The 13,790-nt window shown below is 41.9% G+C and overlaps 1 protein-coding gene across 4 annotated transcripts in view; it reads left to right on the top strand.

Annotated features, from left to right (window-relative positions):
- Positions 1-13,790, top strand: part of LOC145412596 (protein C-ets-1-like) — a 550,754-nt gene that overhangs the window by 498,352 nt on the left and 38,612 nt on the right. For all 4 annotated transcript variants that reach the window (XM_080282510.1, XM_080282508.1, XM_080282509.1 and 1 more), the window contains one exon: positions 2,867-3,067. In XM_080282510.1, the coding sequence (XP_080138636.1) occupies positions 2,867-3,067 (201 nt within the window). The remainder of the gene's footprint in view (positions 1-2,866; positions 3,068-13,790) is intronic.

Below are 13,790 nucleotides of genomic sequence, written 5' to 3'. Positions count from 1 at the left end.
GCCCAGGCTGTTTGTTTATTGTTGTTGATAATAACGGTGATGATGGTGAAGCTGCTGTAGAGGAGAAGTAACGAAGGTAGTTGTGGTGATAACTGCTTTTGATGGTGACTGATGCTGATGATATTGCTGTGAACATATTGAGGTAATGATGATGATGTTTGTATATTGTTATTGATGGTAATGGTGATGATGGTGAAGCTGCTGAGAGAAGATATGAAAGTGGTTGTGGTGATAACTGCCTGTGATGGTGATTGATGGTGGTAATATTGCTGTGATAATCGTGAAAATAATAATGTCACTCGTTATGATGTAGATGGCAATGTTATTCGTGAGATAATAGCGGATGATATCATCAGATGTGAACTAATGCTGATATAAAAAGCTAAATACAGTGGTCGCAGCGACAGTGTCGTGGGATTAATTTAAGCTTTTTGTGGTCAGAGACTGTACTTATTTATTTTTTATTTATTTATATATATTTTTTTAATTGAGGCGAAGATTCACTTGACAGGTTGGTGATGATTGGCTGAATGCAACATGTGCGAATAACATTTACTAACCAAAATTTCCCCCTCAAATGTATGTTGTCAGATATATGTTGCTAACGAGTAAAGAGATTATGAAGTAACATTGCATTCAGGCAGTCATCACCAACCTGTCAAGTGCATCCTCGCCTCGATTTAAAAAAAAAAAAAAAAAAAAAAAAAAAAAAGAATGATTATAGCAGGTAACACTGAAGTGGAATTTTATGGACCTTTTCATTTTTCTGTACTGATGTAAGAGTAGTTCAAATAATCGTGTCATAAATCGTGTTATGATTATTATTCTTTGTGTAATACAAGTTCAGACTGGATTTGGTATGGCGGCAATGCTACGTGGTGAGGGAGATAGTGCTTGTACAAACTGTAGATAAATTTTTATTTTTCCATGTGTCTGTAACACTCCTTGAAGAATATTTTTTAAATTTGGCTCCCTGTTATCAGTAATTAATATTAGCGGTAATTTTATCCGTGTAAACATAACATTTTGTGATGGAAAGTGAAATTACCGGTAAACCCATCAAGCAAACTGTGTTCGAATTGCACTTTGGCATTGAGGGTAATACTTCGTTCATAAAAGTGAGTGAAATACGGCATGCCGTGTACTCACAGTGTTGAATGCTGATGTTCGTTAGAAAGAGATGAGCGGTTTAGTGTGTGAAGTGTGGCTTGAAGTGTGATGATTATTAATGCTAGTGTTTGTTATGAGATTTTAGCGGCCTAGTGTGTGAAATACGGCTTGAAGCGTGAGGAGAGTGGTGAATGCTGGTGTTTGTTATAAGGTGGTGAGCGGCTTAGTGTATGATGCGATGGTGACACACTACGGTGAGTGGAGGGAGCGGCACCATTATCTCATCACAGCTTGGCGGCTCAGTGATCGACGGTATTACTGTGGGGGAGCCTGCTGATCCTATACCCCCCTACCATCCCTACCCCTCATATACTCTCATTTCTCTCTTTCCTATCCTACCCCCTACTTTATTATCCTCTCCTTCTCCTACCTGTCTCCTCGTCTCCCCTCCCTTCTCATCCTCTTCTCCCTTCTCATCCTCTTCTCCCTTCTCTCTCTCTCTCTCCTTTCTTACCCTCCCCTTTGTTGTTCCCACTTTCTTCGCTCTCACTTTCTCCATCCTCTTACACTAAAACTCCTTACTTTTCTTTTCCCATCTAGCTTTCTTTTCCTCCCCTTCTTTCTCATCCTTTCCTGTAACGCTCATTTTCCTTGTCCCACCCTTTCCATCTTTTCATCCATTCCCTCTCTCTTCTTTCTCTTCCTCTTCGTCTCCCTTCTCTTACCTTCTCTTTTGTTTTTTTATAAATGTTTTACGATGTCTCTTCTCTCGCTTATATCTTACCCTCTCCTTTGTTCCCTCCCCCAACCCCTCTCCCCACACACAAGACATGGGTGGCGGTGAGAGGGCGTACGGGAGAGAGAAAATGAGAGAGAAGGATAAAAGAGGGAAAAGGGAGGGAGGTATAGAGGAAGGCTGGGGGAAAGTGGAAGTGGGGGAGAGATTAGGAGCGGGGGAGATGAGAGGAAATAAGAGGAGGAGAAAAAATATAAGGAAGATGGAGGAAGGGATGCAAGAATGAGAAGGTGACAGAAACCAAGGGAGCGAGAATCACTGAGGAAGGAGAAAAAGGGCAAGGGTGAGAGGAAGAATGGCAGCGAAAGGGAAAGGGAGAGAAAGTAGAGACGAAAGAAAGGCAGCAGAGAGCCGTAAAAAGGAGAAGGTGTTACAGGTCAGTGAGGGAGGATGACAGAGGGAAAGGGATTAGGAGAGTGACAGCGAAGAAGAAAGGAGGGGAAAATAGAGGTGAATTACAGAAGTGAGAGAGAGAGAGAGAGAGAGAGAGAGAGAGTCTTCCTTGCTTTACGAGTTCTGGGAAATGAGAAATTTAAACCACTAATATTTTTCACGTTGTGAGCAGAAAGTTCTCGTACATTTTCCACCTGTTATTAGAGCTGTCTGTCCCTTCAGTGTCCCAGTCCAGGAAAGTGTTGATATGAGCAGATAGTACGCAGTAAATTTAATTGGTCGCTACGCGTTATCATTCGCTGCTATCAGTTAGTTTTATAACACGCCTGAATTTAGCTTTGTAGTGCTGGATTCTCATTTGCTTGTTTACAGGACATTTACTGGAAGAATAAGTGAATTAATAATATAAAAATGTTGATGGTATAATCCAGTGAAAACTGATTATATAACATCATTTCAGTAGAAGAACTGTTTCTGATTGTTAGTTACTTTCCTCGTGCACAGAATATTTTTCATAATTTTGCGTATGTCTTCCAAACGTAACCTGCTCCCTTTTGCCTTCGTCAGATCCCAAACAGTGGTCAGAGGATCACGTGCGGCAGTGGCTCATGTGGGCCATCAAGGACTTCAGCCTGGAAGGTGTGTCGGTGCATGAGTTCCAGATGAAGGGACGTGACCTGGTGGGCATGGGCAGAGACTCCTTCCTGGCCAGGACCCCGCCCTTCATGGGGGACATCCTATGGCAACACCTAGAATTCCTCCAAAAAGGTATGTTCACGTGAAGCCTGGTTTGCTGCAGGGAGATGGGATGAAAAAAGGTGTATCTGTAGGACACCATATCTACCACAAGATTCCTGTGTAAGAAATCCTATTTATCTACAGAGGATATTCAGTGTGAAGGTAATTGATGTGTGATTATTTCTGAGGTGGGTGTGTCACTAGCAGGATGTTCCATTTAAAACTGGTCTTCACCGGGCATTTTACCCATCATACAGCTGGTATATATTCTTTGCAGAATATGCATTACATGAAGAATACTGTGATGCCTGATTATCCACTGAAATAAATTTTAGTTATCGTTACGTGCGTAAATTTCTAGAATGGTAATTGATATGTTCATATTTACTGAATAAGGGGAAATTTAACTTTCATGTGACGTTTGGTAACTACTGCTCTTGCTTCATGTGACTTCTTGCATGACAGTCCCAGATAAGTCCACCTCAGTATAGTATAAGATCTTGTCTCCTCATTATTTACTCGTATTATTATTATTATTATTAGTATTATATGGGGTGAGTAGGCTATCTTGGCAGGTTCTTTTTTTTCATTGGTTCTGTTTCTCTTTAGTGTTATGTATAGCTTTTGTCGTCACTGTAGTGCTCATTTTCGCTTAGATAATTCTCCTCTTTGTTTATGTAATGGCCGTGTCCTTGTATATACAGTGATCTTTTTGTCCCATATAGTGATTTTTTTTTTTTTTTTTCGCTTTTGCCGTGATTTTCACATTTTTAGTCGACGTAGTGGCCCGGTCGTGAACAGAGTGTTCTGTTTATCATGTATGCAGTAGTATTTTTGTCATGTATACAATAGTTCTTTTGTCATGTATATACTTGTCATTTATGCAGGCGTCGTGTTTACTTTTTTTTTTTTTTGTCATGTCTGTAGTAATCTTTTGGTTGTGCGTAATCGTCTTTTTAATGTTTCTGTAGTGATGATTTTTTCTCACCTAGCCTTTACGTGGGAGTAAGGGTTGGGATGATTATGATGATGATGATGATGATGATGATGAAGTGGTTTCTTCTTCTCCTCGACGCCGTGGTTCTCTTTTGTCGTCAACGCAGTAGGTCTTTTTTGTCGTTTTCGTAGTGGTCATTATTTTGTGGTTTATACAGTGAATCCTTTGCAGCAGTGAGTTTTTATATATATAGCAGACGGTTGTCACGTAGCAGAGTATTGTAATGGGTCCTTTTATTATTCTGTATTAATTATTTTGTTCTTTATGTGTTGGATAGTGAGATTTTTATTGCAGCGTTTTATTGGGTCTTTACGTAGTAAGCTTATGGTCGTTTATGTAATGGATCTTTATGTAATAGTAGGTTTTGCTGCTGGATTCAGTGTATATGATAGAAGATCTTTATGCAGTGGTGGGTTTTTATGTAGGGGGATCAAGGTTACTGTTTTTCTTTTTTGTCGTTGTTCTTTCTTGTCGTGAAGTTTACGTAATAGGTCTTGTTTGTTGTGTGTAGAGTGATCATTAAGTCTTCGTTTATGAACTGTTGTGCTCATATTAATTGGATTTGGGTCTTTATGCACTGATAGTTCTTTAAAGAGCAGTAGTAGTAGTGGTGGTGGTAGCAGTAGTAGTAGAAGTATGTCCTTACGTTGCAGTAGGTCTTTAAGTAGCATTTTTTTGTTGTTGTTCATATAGTGGTCTTTGTTTATTTCAGTGAGTCTTAGAATAGAAATGGGTTTTTATAGTAATAAGTCTTTTTCGTGGGATTTATGTGGTTGTTCCTTCTGTCATCTTGGTCTTTATTTAGTAGTGAGTTGTTATGTAGCTTGGTATACATGGAGGTAATTTTTTGTCATCTGAATCTTTATACAACATTAGGTCTTTATGTAGTGGAGCATAGCCTATGTATTAAACTTTTTATGTAATAGGTCCTTTTCGTCATTTCTAAGAACTGTAGTCATTATTTTTAGTTAGCAAGCCGTGTATTTCATTTGTGTGCTCATCATTTTTTTTCGTTTATATGGATGTCATTTAATATTGTTTGTAAGTTCTTATCGTGTATGTAGTGAATCGTTACGTAGTCGGGATTCAGCAGAGAGTCTATGTCAGTGAGTCCATGTAGAAGTGGAGGTTTCTGTGGCAGTGAGGCTCATTGTAGTCGGGAGTATTTATGTAGTAAATCTTTTTTGTCTTCTCTGTAGTGGTCAGTACTGTACTGTGTGATGGACGCGTTCAAGGTACACCCGATGCCAGTAGTCCTTTATGTAGTGGTCATAATTTATCGTTTGCGTACTAGGTTTTTTTTGTGTATTAATGCTTCCTTATACAGTAGGTGTTTATAGTAATTTCCTTCTTGGTGATTATTTTGTGGTGGAGGTGGTCAAAGTACCCCCCTGTGCCACTGGTCCTTTATGTGTTGGTCATACTTTATCGATAACATAGTTATTAGGTCTTTTTATGTTTGTAACTTTTTATGTACTAGGTCCTCATAATAATTTCTGTAGTGGTCATTATATTGTGGTGGAGGTTTTCAAGGTCCCCGCTGTGCCATGGGTCCAGCGTGTCTTTAGTGAGACCGTGACGGCGTAAACAGGGCCCGCGCGGCGCCTTTTGATCCCACCCCGCCACCAAGGATCAAGTAAACAAAGCCAAACACACACACACACACACACACACACACACACACACACACACACAGGTTATCTGTGTGTGTGTGTGTGTGTGTGTGTGTGGAGAGAGAGAGAGAGAGAGAGAGAGAGAGGGAGGAGGGGAGTGAAAGGGACGTAGGAAAACTTGTATGTGTAAGAGAGAACATGTTGTGTGAATTGCTTATTTGTGGATGTGTGTGCCTGTAAAACAGGAAAAGGGAATACGTAAGTGTGTGTGTGTGTGTGTGTGTGTGTGTGTGTGTGTGTGTGTGTGTGTGTGTGTGTGTGTGTGTGTGTGTGTGTGTGTGTGTGTGACATGAATTTCCTTGTATTCGTCTTATTGTGTGTATATGAGATTGTGCACTGTTAACTAATCGAGTGTATGTTTGAGCGTGTGTACTTTTAAATTTCTGTGCTTCGCTTTTATGGAAGAGAGACATAAGTATCAACACTAAAAGACATGGAGGTATTATTGGAGAAGTATGAAAGGAAAATTGGTGTGGAGAGGAGAGACAACAAAATTAAGAAGAATTGATACAGAAGAAATGAGCAGGAGATTAGTCAGGAGAGGCGAGACGATAGGAGAAAAAAAAAAAAGTTAGAGGAGACAGGAGGAGAACAAGGAAGATACAAAAGACAACGGAGAAAACAGACGGGATTATGTAATAGAGGATAGAAGTAGGAGGGGAAAGACATCAGGATAAAAAATGGGGAGGAGATAACGTAAGAAATAATACAGGAGAGGCAGAACGTTGATCAGGGGAAAAACGAAGGAGAAAGAATGAAGTGAAGACTATTTCAGAGAAAATAGAGGATTAAGAGACAATGGAAAAAATACATAGGAGGAGGGAAAAAAGAAGGACGACGGAGAGAAAATTATTAATGGGGAGTTATGTAAGAGAAGATATAAGAAGGAAGAGGAGAGGGAACAGAGGAGGACAAGGAGAGTGGACTAGAGAGTATTGAGGCAGAGGCTGGAGTCGGTGTCCACCACTCGACAGATTATTAGCTGTGAAAGGAGAATCCCCAGTCGCCGCAGGTCACTCCGCCCCTAGAAGTATGAGATATATGAAACTGGAGTCGAGGTCAGGTGCCACACTGTGGACATTCAGATCACGTTCTTCTTGGTCATTATCTCATCCTGGTTTGCACTCACTCACACACTGTACAACACTCTCATACTAAATTACATTCAGCATAGGTTTCATGCATCGTGATTTTCTCTCATTGTAGAGGACATTTACCTTTTATTCCACTCGTGATGTGTACTGTATATTGGAATGCGCAGCAGACAAAATAAATTTCCTTCAAGGTTCCCTGTATGATATGAGCCTGCTGGTGTACTGTATACAGGAACTTTGGTAAGTTAATCAGTTAATGATAATTATGTATCGTTATATAAAGCACATCTGTCAACTCTTTGCCACACAGTACTATCAGATCATAGGCAAATACAGGGAAGACTGAAGAACTTCTACTGTCAACTGTACATTATATATATATAGTGTGTGTGTATGTGTGTGTGTTTCCATCCCCTCTTCCAGCATCTCAGGAATTCCCATATTAGACCCTCATAATATCTGCCTCCCCTCTGTTGTCTCACGGCGGACAAGTATCTGGACCAGAGTAATTAGATTTCTCCTTACGTTATCGATTGACTGTGTGTGTGTGTGTGTGTGTGTGTGTGTGTGTGTGTGTGTGTGTGTGTGTGTGTGTGTGTGTGTGCATAAGAGCCGTATTAAGCAGCGCCTTAGTCCCTGTTCGTCAGTGATATACATTGTTAGACGTTGATACCCTCTTGTACTGTACATTACTGGTGCAAGCTGTTTAGATATTAAAAAGATATAAATATCATATAAGAGAAAGTCAAGGTGTAATACTCAGAACAGGTCACAAACGAGGACGCGCTACGGTCTCTTTTGCAGACAAGTATTTAAGTGAACTACTTTCTTCACTCATAGTCCGTTTCCTCGTGATACATGGCATATTCACCATTAACCCTTTGGGTGCACTTGTTTCACTACAAATAAGCCTATTATCCCGACTGGCCCACCCATAGAGCATTCTCACCACCAAATAATTTTATGGAACTATCCTGTCAGCAGCCTTTGTTGAATATGTATTAAATCGGGTGACCACCATGGCAAAAGGTGTATCTCGTTAAATTTTCCCAGTTTACAAAGTCTAACTTTTTAAAGCCTAATGGAAATATAAAGCACATCCAGTTCATTAATGTTACGCCTGTGATCCAGGTAGATATATTTCGTGGAATAGATTAATTATCCTGAATAGCAAATTTTGATTATACAGCTTCCCGGAAAAAAAAAAAAAAGTTGGTAACTACTGTAATTCTAAGCCTCCATTCGGGGAACTAGTCAACATAACTTGTCACGAATCACATATCAGCTGATTCAGTCTCTAAATTTGTGGTACTAAACTAAAACCATAACAATGGAAGGATAGCTGGCTGTCATTTCCCCAGTAGTGTCATGTGAATACTGATGACTTCTAATTCATTTAGTTTAAAATGTAGTGCAAATACTCTTATGCACATATATGTTTGTCTGTCACATGAATATGAGTCCCATTCCGTGAGGTCCTTCGCCTCACTTGCTTGGTTATGGTGAAGTATTTTTTAAATTTATATTGCTGCCTACAGACATGTGTAATAAGCTCAGTAAAGACTTCGTACTAAAAGGGCCAGAGACAATCACCGTTAACTCCCGTACGATAACATTTCTTTTTTTCTTTGCCACGGTCAGACCACTTTATTCGTGTTAGATGAAGACTGTAGTAGGGAAGGGGTTAATATGAAGGAAGGGTGGGCTGGGGTGGGAGGGGGGAGAGGCAGAAGGAAAACTCAGCGGGGGGTCGGCAGAGGGCTGGGTCATGCATTTCCGCTCGTAAATGTTTTCCTTGGCAGATAAATTGCCAACACTTTTGTTGTACTCTTTCGTCTGTGTATAGGGTCACGGTCGTTCCAGAATAAAAATTTCATTGTATTTACATGCCTCGTACTTTGAAATGAAGTTATATAGATTTTTATACCTAGCTTCTGTAACCTATGTTACAGTGTGATTATAATTTATTAATTTGTTCAGTAGTAAACCCATTGCGGTACTCTACATATATGTACACTAACTACAGACGATTTTATTCAGCAGAGATTAGTCGTACGTACTCGGATAAAAGCAATCTTTGTGATTCTTTCTCAGAGTTACTAAAACATACTGTATTGCCATTATTTTTTTACTCAGCACCAGACGATTTTACACATCACGGAGAACTCCTGCAGTCAAAGTGTTAGTATCTTCAGTACCATGACGTCCTTTCCACATCACTTGTTTTTTTTTTTGTTTTTTTGTTTTTTCAGGCAATTTTATTCAGCAAAGGAGAGCTTCCCCGTAGGGGAGACAAGGAAAGGTATATCTAATCCTTCCAGCTGGAAAAGTCTCTTCTAGACTGAAAGACATTGTTTCGAGATAGCAAAAATAAATAAGATTGACATTGCTGTGAAGGGTTTTAATTAAGATTGGGAAACACCATCAGTTCCGTAAGAGACACAGAAAGAAAAAAAAATAGGCAATGAAAGAGCCAAGGAAGAGCTGGGTCATTTTTGCTTTCCGTCCTTCTCCGACCAGGCAGCATACTAGGCCAGGTAAGGTCAGAGGTCATGTGGTGTGTCAGGTGCTGGAGGCAACTCCCACCTTCAGTCCCACGTGACGGCCATTACATCGCGTCTAACAGCACTGGTGGCGGGCCGGATGTGGACTCGGGGCCTCCACCCATGTTTGTGAAAAGTTGGTGACCCCCGCCTCGCCCTCCTGCCCTCACTCACACCCTCTAGCCCTCCCTCACACCGTCCCGTATCCTCACTCATACTCACAGGCCCTCTCGCCACCCACCTGCTATTGCTCCCTCACACCCACATCACACCCTCCCACCTTTTATACCCTCTCTCATACTGTCACACGTTCCCCCATCTACCTACCATTGCTCCCTTCCACCCTCATCACATCCTTCTACCTTCTTTTACGTTCCCGCTCCTCCCACTGTTTCCCCACCCTTTTCCACACACTCACTTCCCTCTCTCACATTCACCCAGCCTGCTTAATACCCTCACATCGTCCTTCTGCCAATTTACCACTTCTTCACTTACATCTTTCTATCATCAGAACCATCATCCTCACTTCATTTCATCCGCACTTCATCACTTTCCTTCATTCTCATCACATTCTCCCTTCTTCCCTCTCTCCCAGTATTTTATTTTCCCGTCCCTCATAGTGATGACTTCCTTCCTTACACGCATTCCTCCTGCCCTTACTAACTCCCTCCCTCCTTCGCACTCTTAAACCCTTCGATCCTTCTCTTGCCTCTCAAGCCTCCTTTTTTACCTTGCACTCTCACGCCCTCTCTCACTGTTTCGCACCCTCCCTCTTTCACACCCTCACATCCCTTACACTCTCGCCCTCCCTCTTTCCCACTCCCAGACCCTTCCACCCTTCCACCCGCTTCAGCTCTCCTGCCGATTCCCACCCCATTTAACCCTCCCACCGAGTCCTGTACCACCCACTTCCACCCAGCATAACCTCCTCCCCTCCTCAGCCCCACCCCACCCACGTGACCAATCTGCGTTGCGACACAAGGAACAACACGACATGGCTCTTCATAACTGTGGTTGCAGGGGTCACTTGAGGGTGACGCGTGTATGATAGATCAATTTACAATACGATTTTCATGCTTACATTTACAAGACACTGATATAATTGCATGAGTTTGCTCATTTGGTGCCACTTGACGGTACATATACATTATCATTTTGTACTTTGTAGACTTACGTTTCAATTATTATTTTGGGTTTAGAAGGTTTGAATTTTTCCGAGGATCAGTTCCTAATTCACCGACTATTAACCCTGATGTATCAGATATGATATTGCGTAAATTTAGAATTAGCTGTCCATATTAAATAATTTGTTCACATTCCTTTCTGCTGTCCTTCATGCAGTTCCTTCCATTTCTCTCCTTATTCTCGTATTTTCCCTCTTACCGTTTGTTTCTTCTATCCATCACTCGACATTAATCACTGGTGGGTTGTGATTCGCTCCCAGGTTCTTTACTCCTAACTGGTTCATCACTCCACATGACTCCACTTTACCCCTCCCCTACCACACCTCTCCAGCCGTCCTCCCTGACCACTCACTATTTCCTCTCCTTTCACTCATCCCCTGTCCCTTCACTTACTCTCTCGCCACCCTACACTCAGTTGCTTCCTTACATTTCACTTATTCCTTCCTCTGCCGTCATTCAGCCCTTCTCTCCCAGTACTCATTCTCCTCTCGTCACTCAGTCCCTTCTCACCTTTCACTCACTCCTTTCTCTCTCTTCACTTACTCCCTCTCTCCCTTTACTCATTCCCCCTCTTCCTTCACATAGTCACTCCTCTTCATATCCTCACTACTTCCATTCTCTCCACGTAATTCCTCTTTTCCCTTCACTCACTCACTCCTGTCCCTTATGTCAGTGTTTCTTCCCTCTCGGCTCACTCAATCACTCCTCTCTGTTCTATCAGTCTCTTCTCACTCACTCCTCTCCTTTTCTGCACTCCCTCGTCTCCCTCCATTCACTCACTCCTCTTCCTCCATTCACTCCCTCATCTCCCTCCACTCACTCCTTCGACTCACTCCCTCCTTTCCATCGCTCCGCACCCCTCCACTAGACCGTTTGACCCGTCCTCTATCACACTCCATATAAACCACTTCTCCGCTTCCAGGTACGAGACCCATATGGGATGATTTGCTTTTGTTTCGCCGTTCTCCCGCCCCTCCCGTTGTGTGTGCGTCTGTCTGCGTGCCTGTGTGTGTGTGTGTGTGTGTGTGTGTGTGTGTGTGTGTGTGTGTGTGTGTGTGTGTGTGTGTGTGTGTGTGTGTGTGTGTGCGTGTGTTCGCAGTTATTAATGTACTCGTAGATACCCTCCTGAGGACATTAATAAGCTGATATAACAGATTCCGTGTCAGTTACAACTTAGTTGATCCTGTAGGCTTTTCCGCTGCTGTGGATACACTCGCGTGCTTTATTCGTATTAATACCAGGCCCTTTTATTCAGCGTAGAAAAAGCGTGACAAAAAATGCAAAGTTAATGTTATAAACTAGCTCATTTAAGAAGTTTCTTGCTTTGGGTGCACTTAAGTCTTTTATCTAAGGGCACAACAGACGCTGTTGTTAAGTACGGAACTATCACAGCGGCCAAAAGGTTATAGTCTTATCCCGACTGACTCGGTTGCTGTTACAAATAGACCTAAGCATTTACTCATGCTGATAGGAGACTGTTTTGTTTTCCTGAGAATATCCCAGCAGTAAGAGCGTAACTTGTAGCCTGTGATGGGGCGTATGCGTGTGTGTTCAATGCACGCGCTTAGACCCCGTAGAGTGAAGCCAGGTTAGTGATTGAGACGCAGATGTTTCCTCGAAGTGCCAACAGTGGCGCTCACGTCGCTAGTGGAAGTGGAGGACTGGGGGAGAGGGGAAGGTGAAGGTGGTGAGGTGGAAGTGCGAGAGTGAAATATAGGAAGAGGGAGAGTGAAAGGTGGTGAAGTGGGAATACAAGATGGTGAAGTGGAGAGTACGTGGAGAGTGAGACGGGGTGTCGGAAAGAGAATAAGATGATTGAAGAGAAAGGGGAGAATGGAAGTTGCTGGGGAAGTGTGCATGAAAATGAAATTAGATTGTAAGAAAATAGATGAAGATGAATTGAAGGGGTGAGAGGAGTGTGGAAAAAGTTAAGGGTGATGAAGACGTGTATGTGGGGAACAGGGGCGTTTGGAAGTGGGAATGTGTGGAAATAGACAGTAGTTAATTGGAGTGTGAGGGGAGAATGGATAAACACTTTCAGTATGATAGCATATTATTATTATATTGTAATTATCTGTCTGTCTATCTATCTATCTGTCTATCTATCTATCTATCTATCTATATATATATATATATATATATATATATATATATATATATGGGAGAGAGAAAAAAACTGCTTAGTAAAGATATGATTAGGATGACAGGAGAAGAACAAAGTGAATGCTAGTGGAGAACAGAAAATGGGATTGTAAAGGGAGGCTGAATATATATTGGGAGAAGTTGATAGTGTGTGTGTGTGTGTGTGTGTGTGTGTGTGTGTGTGTGTGTGTGTGAAAGAGAGAGAGAGGAAGAGAGAGAGAGAGACTGAAACCAGAAAGAGAAGAGGTAGATGAGAGGAGACAGGATAAGCAAACATGAGAATGAAAATTTATCAGGACAGGTTGTGAAATTATCAGTGAGATGAACCCGGAGGTAGTTAGTGGCCTTTCCCTCAGGTGGCGGAAGTTGGGGGGGGGGAGCAGAAGCAGAGAAGAGGTGTGTGTGTGTGTGTGTGTGTGTGTGTGTGTGTGTGTGTGTGTGTGTGAGAGAGAGAGAGAGTGAAGTGGAGTGCATGAGAGGTGGAGTATATAAATGTTTGAGCGAAGGTGGAAAAAGATGTGTGATGGATGAAGGGGTGAAGTATATTGTTCGATGAAGAGGGGAGAAAAATAGGATAATACCTGAGTGAAAAGACGCCTTTATTTTTAGGGTTATCAAGGAAACGGTAGCATGATATTAAAAATGCAACTGGAAGACAAGTAATCTTATCATGAAGAAGGAACAGTTAAAAGGAGAAAGAGGAAAGTACCCGTACGAAGATTTAAAAAAAAAAAAAATAGAGGAGGGAGACTGAACACATGCAAGGAGAGGAGAAACGGAACAGCAGCGAAAAGAAGACAGGGTTGGTTGATAGAGAGGCAAGATCGTGAATGAAACGGAAGAATATAGAAGGGGACGGAAACTGAACATAGACTAGCACCACGAAAGCAGAAAAAGAGTGAGAGGTAAGAGAGGGGGGGAACTGAAAGTGAAGTGAGGTGGGGGGTAGAACAGAAGATGGAAGAGGAAAGAGACGGGACATGGCAAGGAAAAAGAAGAAATATGAACAACAGAAGTGGAACTGGAGTTGGATGAGAGGTGAGATGAGGGTTTAAATGAAAAAGGCAGAAGAAAACAGAGAATATACGCAGGTTAGGAGGCAGAAAGCAAAAACGATAGC

The sequence above is a fragment of the Coenobita brevimanus genome, chromosome 93 (genome assembly GCF_032717465.1).
Source record: "Coenobita brevimanus isolate Jiangsu-jjx chromosome 93, ASM3271746v2, whole genome shotgun sequence".
Taxonomy (NCBI): domain Eukaryota; kingdom Metazoa; phylum Arthropoda; class Malacostraca; order Decapoda; family Coenobitidae; genus Coenobita; species Coenobita brevimanus.
This window is presented reverse-complemented; position numbering and strand designations above follow the sequence as displayed.